The 8,491-nt window shown below is 45.5% G+C and overlaps 1 protein-coding gene across 1 annotated transcript; it reads right to left on the reverse strand.

Annotated features, from left to right (window-relative positions):
* Window positions 1-632: 632 nt before the first annotated feature.
* Window positions 633-8,164, reverse strand: NKX6-1 (NK6 homeobox 1). Its single transcript, XM_074274111.1, has 3 exons — window positions 7,323-8,164; window positions 4,807-4,979; window positions 633-2,331 (listed from the first exon to the last, which is right to left on the reverse strand). The coding sequence occupies exons 1-3, from the start codon at window positions 8,032-8,034 to the stop codon at window positions 2,080-2,082; spliced, it is 1,137 nt and encodes a 378-aa protein (XP_074130212.1). The 5' UTR covers window positions 8,035-8,164; the 3' UTR covers window positions 633-2,079.
* Between the last annotated feature and the right edge of the window lie 327 nt (window positions 8,165-8,491).

Consider the following 8,491-nt stretch of genomic DNA (forward strand, 5'->3'; position numbering starts at 1 on the left):
ACCTGACGGACGGGGGTGGGTTGCTTTAATCTCACTAATCCACATATCCTGGAAATGTGGCTTCACCATTACCACAAAAATTAAAGAACCCTTGGGAATCCCCTCAAGAAACCGATCTGAAATGGTATTTTTTTTTCTTTCAGTAAGCTTTATTATTTGAGATCTCTGATGAGATCATATGATCTGTACCCCTCCTTTCATTAGAGGCAACAGACGACTTCGAACTGGTTTTAATTGATTTATCCTTTTAAAACAGAAAGTGCATTACATTGAACTGGTTTAGCAAAGGTTTTCTTCTCTTTACAAACCGAATTTTTATATAAATTAATAAAGGTTAAAGATGCTAATATACCATGATTATTAGCTTAAAAGGAAACAATTTACATATTCTCTAGTATTCTTTATGATACAAAAACACACTTCAAATTCAATTACAGCAACTAAATGGATTCTTATATTTCCGATTGAGAGTGCTTGCAACACTTCCCAACATCTACCTTAACACGCATTTATCGGAAAGGAATGAAATTAAAACACAAGCTATTTTATGCTGTCCTTCCCCAAACCCCTTTTATTATAACTAATAAATAGCAACAAACCAAAGTCTGATTTCAGGATAGAATGAGAGTGGCAGGGCTGTGGCCCAGCAGAGACTGAGCAGGCCTCAGCTGGAGCGGAGCTCCAGCTCATAAACTAATGTCCTTCGATTGGGAACCTTGGCAGGCATGGTTGATGCACGCCTGTTACCCTGCTAAGGGGAGGCTGAGCTTGGTGACACGCTTGGGCTCAAGAATTCGGAGCTACAGGAGGGTTAAAAGTGGGTACGTGTCCGAAGTAAGTCCGGCACCGGGACCTGGGAGCTGCCTGAGAAGGGAGTACCCGGCCCAGGTGTAAACCAAGGTCAAAACTTCTATGGGGATCAGCTGTGGAATCTAGCCAGGAGTGATCCCGGAGCTTCCAGGCTGGGCGAGATAAGGAGACCTAATCTCAAAGAGACAGAGACAGAAACAGAGACAGACAGGCGGACAGAAACAAAGAATACAGCACACATCAAAAGGGGACGGGAAAATGATAAGGGTAGGAGAAACTTTAAAGGCAGTCATCAAACAAAAAAAGGAGAAAAGCAAAAAGGAGGGGAGAAAAGACGCTTCTCTTTGCTATATCTTAAAACACTTTCAAAACTCAAGGGGAACATTAATTTCAAAGGGGGCGGGTAGAACTATATTTTTATACAAAAAAAAAAGATGCTTTACATTTTAAATATTCGCAGGAAAATGAACTTCTAGTCAGTGTGACTCACGATTTATTTACAAAGAGCCTTCAACACGTTACTTAGTTCCAACTGCAGTTTGTGGCTGAGAACCGGTCCCTCTTCCCATCCAGGCCTGCAGCTGGCGCGACTCGGTGGTCCCAGAAGAAGGGCCTAGGCGCTGCAGGTGGCTCCTCTACAATCACAACAATTCCTTCTCCCACTCCCTCCCTGCTTGCCGGGGAGGAAAACAGTAGTAAGAGCTCTAGGGTAAGACGCGGGGGCGGGGAGCCGCAGGGTGGGAGATAACGGTCCAGAGGGTGACCGGGGGTCGGGGCGGGGGGAGGGGGCTTGGTTCGGTGTATTCGTTTATTTGCTTTGCGTGTTTGGATGTCTCCGAGTCTCTTCCCGTCACTTATAGGGTTTAGAAAAATATACATATACATCTCAGAAAATAGCAAATGTCCTCCCTTAACCGGGATTGAGTCCTCAGTGCTCTTGGGAGGGGTGGGGAGGGTGAGGACCTGGGGGTGTCCTGAGGCGGAGAACCGGCAAAGCGAGAACGCTGGGCCGGGTCCCATCCTCTCCGCTCTTTCGCTAGCGGGCCAGGCTAGCTCCACCCCGGCCGAAGTGGCTGGATGGCTGTGGGAGCAGTTGTGGGTTCATGGGTGATCGTGTGCGTTGGGCGTGCGGTGAGTGCACCGGGGACTGGCACTTTCACCAGTAGGGACGGGACAGGATGAGATTGGGCCGGGCTGGGGTCAGATGAGGGGATGGGGTGGTTTGGGGCGGAGCGGCGTGGGATGCTCTGGACTGCCCAAATGGCAGCTTTAAGAGGAGTTTTCGTTCTCTGACGTGTGCACGAGCAGGCTGCTGCTGCTGGACTTGTGTTTCTTCAGCAACTGAGTGATTTTCTCGTCGTCGGAATTGGGATCCAGAGGCTTGTTGTAATCGTCGTCTTCCTCCTCGTTCTCCGAGGCCCCCTTGAGCCGTTCGGTTTCGGAGTCCTGCTTCTTCTTGGCTGTGGCCATTTCGGCCGCGTGTTTCTTCCTCCACTTGGTCCGACGGTTCTGAAACCAAACCTGCGGGACCGGGAGCAGGAGGGAGGAACAGGAAGAGGATTCGTCCGAAGTTTGACAGCAGACAGCAGATAAGCCGGCGGAGAAAAGCGGGAGAAAACGGTGGCAAGAGGACAGAGAGAGAGAGAAAAAAAGAAAGAGAGAGAAATCAGAGCGAATATTAAGGTTTCCAGTGCAGTTTGTCACTCACAGTGTCACCCATTGACATTCAGCCACCCCCTCCTCTAGAAAGCTAACTCATTTTGCCCGACAGTCTGTCCCTGTTCTTTGGAGTCATCAATTGCAAACTTACAGCAGTAGTCAAGGCTAAGAAATGCACAGTTGTTGATCCTGTCACCGTGTGATTGCTCAGAAGAGTAAAACTAAAATTAGGTGACTTGAAAAAATATGTGTTAAGAGAGACAGAGAGATGCTGAATCCCCTTTCTAATTTAGTGATTTTTTTCTTCCTACATTCCCTCCAACATTTTTTCTTTTTAATTATTGTTATATATGTCTTTATTTTTATTTTCTTATTTGAAGGAATCTCAAAATATCCTCCAAAGTTCGTATTGGAGGGAATAGGAAATTCTTAGATAGTTCACTACAATTTTACTTCTCTCCCTTTTAGACATGAGGCTTTTTAATTTGTCTAATCGCAGAACTGAGTACTCATCCAAAGACTATGTAAATTACTCTCCTCCCCTTCCTCCCATTCCCCAGAATTTGTCCCTTTGGTAGCTATCCTAAAATGCAAAATAAGAGCTTCTGTTAAATCCCCAAAGTACCTACATAAACAAGCCAATTTATTCATTTCTCAGAACAATCAAAGAAGTTGAGGGCACTCTCTCCCCCCCCAAAAAAAAAAAAACCTGTAGCCTTTTTTGTAATGTAGATTTACTTCTAATTTTTAAAATTAATTATGAGATTGGTTGCTTAAGGCTTGTTTTGAAATTACCTATTTTTTTTTTCAAAAAACTTATCCTATCAACTCATTTTGATATTGTTGAACAAAAAAAAAAAAAAAAAAAAAAAAAAAAAAAAAAAAAAAAAAAAAAGAAAAAAAGAAGAAAAATGAAAGAACAACAACAACAAAAAAAAAAAGCCAAACCTAAAGATGTTCAATGCCTAGAAAGAATTTTTCCACCAAATACATGACACAATCCTGGATGAATATATTTTAATCTGAGCCATCAGCAATATGCAATAAATTATAGTGGGTCCTGTGAATTGGCCTCTCTTTATGTTTTCCCATCCGTTATGTATTTTATTCCAAGGAGCAGAATTGTGAGGAGAGGGGCTGTGATTTTCATTGTATTGGTGACAATAATTCACTCCTGGCTATTTAGATGGATTTACAGTGACAAATGAGGATCTCTAGGCAACTGTGGTATGGAGGTAAACCAACCTCGAAGTGTAAAAATACATTTTGAAGTAGAAAGTAGCCTGGACTGATATGCAAAGTGCTATTTAAAATTAGTTTCTAAATCTGTTTGTTGATTTTTTTTAAAGCACTATTGAATGGTAACATTAGCTAATATTAATGATGTTTGGGCTTTAATTTAGGGAATAGGTGACAGAATCAATTAAAACGGAGCATCTTGGCAAGGCTCGGCATAAACACCCCTCTCCAAAAGGAAACAGAACAGACCATAAAGGGAGTGCAAAGGAAAATAAACTTGAAATCTAGTACCCACAATAAATACTCTGTACAATGTGCACTCTCTTTCTCTTCCCTCCCCCATTTCAAAAACTGAAATAACTGGAAAAGAGAGCCATTTGAAGCAGAGGAATAAGAGAATTACTCTTTTTGAAAACAGTTAAGCTCAGTTTGCATTTTAAAAATAGTATAAGGAAGATAATACAGAGCTTATAACCCACAAAGATGAGCTTGATTCCTCTAGATTGAAAATAATTTTCCCCAACTACTAACCTTTTCTCTCTAAACTCGATATTGTTTCAGTGTTTCATATTACTTTCATTGCTCATAATAAATATGCATGTCTTGTGGTAAACATACATATACACAATACTCATTATTGTTAAAATTATGGCTCTGCACACACTGCAATGTGTGTTCCAAGAATAAAATCCTGGAAAGAACAAGCTTATACAAGGCACAAGATGCCTGACCATCAAAAATACCAGAAAGCTTTATGGAGGAAATAAAAAGGAGCTATCTAAAAATAAACAGTACAGATATTTTGGTCATGCCTTTATGGGATGTCCATTTCTATCCAGATTAACCTTATTTTAAAGAGATGGCTTGGGTTATTTTTGATCAATTGTTTTAAGGACAGCTGTTTTGTAACTTCCATATGCAGATAGTTTTATTGTTGCTGCTGCTGCTGCTGCTGCTGGTGATGGTGACTTGGTTTATTTTTTTGGAGGGTTTTTTGTTTATTTGCTTGCTTGTTTGCTAATTTTCCCTTCTTTTACTACACTCTCTTTCATGCTCAAGGCCACAACCTTCTTGTAAAGTTCGACTTCAGAAGCTCACCTTGACTTGACTCTCCGTCATCCCCAGAGAATAAGCCAGTCTAGCTCTTTCGGGTCCCGCCAAGTATTTCGTTTGTTCAAAAGTCTTTTCCAGAGCGAAAATCTGCTGTCCTGAGAACGTAGGTCTCGTATGCTTCCTCTTTCCATCTTTGTCCAGCAAAATTGAACTTTGATCTGACGTAATGGATGGGAAAGGATGAAGACAGGAGATTAAATAGTTCATTCAAAATATGACTGAACTTTCAAAAACAAAACAAAACAAAAAACATTTTTTTCTCCTGGGAAAATAAACCTTGTTCTGTCACCGAGAAAATTCCCTAATAGAGTCACCAATAGTGATTATGGAACAATATGTTTCTATTAAATGCTTTTATGTGCTTTATTTTTATAATATTTGTCACCCACTCACAAGCAAATGAAATTGAACAAGGGCAAAGATTGTTCCTCATTATGGAAAATTTGTCTGGGCCAAATTGGAAAAGATACAGTCAATTAACAAGAAGTTGTGGCCCAAAGCCTTTCTAATATTTCATTATACAGATTTTCCTGCCTTCAATTTATCCTGGAAAATGAATGGAAATTAGTGGGGTGATGTGTTTTCATTGCAAATAAATGTTGTATTGTGGGAAAAGTCATAAATGAGGGGTATGGAAGCATATTCTTGGATCACCTTTGCCACTTGCTAGCCTGTGATGTTGGACAAATCACTGAATCTCAATGGGCCTCTTTTGCTTTAACTGGATCAGGCATTCTTTTTTGTTTCATGGCTCCCAGATAAAGCCTATGGAAACATTTTTAAAATAATGGTGTTTTTTTCAATGAATATAGTAAAATACATAGTATTTCAAAGAAAACCATTTATATTGAAATTCAGGTATCAAAAAAAAATTAAAGAAGTTCTAAAAACTCTTATATCAGGTGATTTCCGAGATCCTTTCAACCTATACGTCTATTATTTCTACGTACTAAATCATCCAAAGAACTTCACTTTTCTACACTGTTTGTTTTGGTTTTGTTAATAGCGTCTTTAAAAAGATCAAATTGCCGGTATGAGAAGGACCTCCCTTCATACTTCTCTTCATCCTATATATCTACTTCCAAGTCTGCTTCCTTTTTCTAAAGCATTATCTCCTGAGCTCTTGTAACCTACAAGTATTCAGTCTCACAAAAAGAACCGGGAACACTTGAGAATTAAATAACGTGGGCGACGCAATCAAAATAAAAATAAAGCAAAATGGGGGGGGGGGGGGAAGAGACTTCATTCACTGAGGATACAAAAAGCATTTGAAAAGCCACCCTGATGGGGGGGGGGAGAGAGAAAGGAGGGAGGAGTAAAATGTGATGTTTGAGGGAGATGGTGGGAGACAGGAGACAGTTTTTTCCAAGGGAATCCTTGGGAACTAGGCTTTTTCTTTCTCTTGTTTCTCCTAGTTATTCTCTCCTTCCTCTTCATCCTTCTCCCCATTCCTGTGTTAGAAAGTTGGGGATTTACTCTCCCTTTAATGAAGGTAAGGATTAACCGATTTGGATGAGAACCAGAAGGGAGAAGAAGGGAGGGAAAAAGAAGAAGCGTGCGACCGAATGTACAGAACAGCGCTTGCAGTCTGGAGAAGTGAACAGAGCAGAAGTAAGAGCTGTTCAATGTCCTAAGTGGCTGACTGGAGAGGGGAAACATTAGAACCAAAGGGCTGTCCTCGATTTAACCATTATTGCCTTCCTCTCAGAGTGGCTAGTAGGTCAACAATGGGTTCGCTGGTGGCCAAATTTACCCAAGGCGAGAGAGGGGGCGGGGAGGTGAAGGAAGAATAAAATGACACCGTGGTTTACATGCAAATAAACACATTCCTCTCGGGGGCCTTCGCTGCAGTCCAACTTAGTGAACTCTTTTGCAGTTCAGTCCCCTGCCCACCCCCACCCCCACCTCCCACCAAGGGCCTTCCAAGAAGGGGATTGGGAGGAGTCCTTAAAGCCGCCAGCAGAACCACAGGCGAAGGCGGCCTCTGACTAAGGGTTGACCGGTCTTCCCCTCCCTGCCCACCCAAGTTGTGTCCCTAACCAGGCAGGACTCGAACAGCCCGGAGAGGAACAGATCCGTAGGTTATAGGACTAAACGCAGCCGAAAATCGTGCTCTACCTATGGCCAGTGTTTTCCCAAGTCACCACTACCCCCGCCTTTCCCGTCCCCCGCCTCCCTGCCCTCGCCTTTTCTACTACTCCTAATCACGCACCTGCTTCCAGAGATTTACCTCCAGGCAAAGGTGACCGGGCCCTAAGTAACGACCGCGGCTCGGAAAGTTGGGAGCCTTGTTTCAACCCTTCCTCACCGCCCCCGCCCCCTGCCCCTCTTCCCATTCCAATCCCTAGCCTAAACTTCGGGCCAAACTGTGGGAGACGCAACGCCACAACCCGGAATGTGGGGAGGATGAGAGAATTGAAGCATGGATGTGGGAAAGAATTTTTTTTAAATACAGTGCGTGTATGCGGTAAGGAAGCAAAATATAGGGAAGTAATACTCACGAGGGGTGCAAGCAAGTCGGGCATCTCTCCAAGGAGGACTCTGCATCACCCCGGGCCAGAAGATGGGGGTCCGTCCAGGAAGCTCCGCCAGGGGCTTGGGGTACCTGCCAACAGCTGCCACTGCGGCGGCACTGGGGCTGAAGTAGAGGCCAGGAGGAGGCGGCGGGGGGCTGAGGCTACTGAAGCGAGGCAGGCCGGCCAGGAGCCCAGCCGGAGAAGAGGCGGCTGCGGCGGCGGCGGCGGCGGCTGCGGCGGCTGCAGCCGAGGAGGAGGAAGAGGAGGAGGAGGCAGAGGAGGCAGAAGAGGAGGCAGAGGAGGAAGAAGAAGAGGAGGAGCCGGAGGGCGAGGCAGAGGGCAGGGAGGCCCCGGAGGTCAGGGGCATGGAAGGCCGGCTCAGTATGTCGTTGATGCCGTGCGGTGTGGCAGCCGAGAGCTGCTGTGGGGGGCTGCCCAGAGAGGAGAGTCCCCCTGAGGTCGGGGGTTTGAGGCCAGCGGGGTTATGGACACCCAAGGGTGGGGAGGGCGAGGAGGACGACGATGACGAGGAGGAAGATGGAGAAGAGGACGCCGGGGGGCCCGTCGGGAGCGGTGGGTAGGCGGCCGGGTACAGCGGGGTCTTCATCTCGGCCATGCTGTGCAGGGCAGCCAAGGGCGGGCTGCTCAGCAGGAACGCGCTCTGCCGGGTGCCCTCCATAGGCCCCACAGCTAACATCCCACAGCTGAGCGCGGAGGCCGGACCCACAGGCTCACAGGGTAGCGTGGAGTCCAGAATCCGAGGGGCCCTAAGCGCTCGGGGCTCCTCAGGGGTCGGACGGAGGGCTGAGGTCGGCGGAGGAGGGGCTGCAGACCCTCTTTGGACAAGCCTGATGGAGCCGATCCCGAAACTCCCAGGAGGAGAGGAAAGAAAAACCCAGACTGCTGCGTCCACCCCAAGCTACGAAGGGCCCAGCGGTGCAGGGGGAGGGGGCAACCTTACAAAAAGGGGAAAAGGGAATCTCTCTTCCTTGAATGGTTTTTCTCTCTAGGTCTCTTTCTGTGTGTCTCTGTCTCTCTCTATGCCTGTCTGTGGCGCTCTCTCTCTCTCTCTCTCTCTCTCTCTCTCTCTCTCTCTCTCTCTCTCTCTCTCTCTCTCTCTCTCTCTCTCTCTCTCTCTCTCTCTCTCTCTCTCT

Source organism: Sminthopsis crassicaudata, chromosome 6 (genome assembly GCF_048593235.1).
Source record: "Sminthopsis crassicaudata isolate SCR6 chromosome 6, ASM4859323v1, whole genome shotgun sequence".
NCBI lineage: Eukaryota > Metazoa > Chordata > Mammalia > Dasyuromorphia > Dasyuridae > Sminthopsis > Sminthopsis crassicaudata.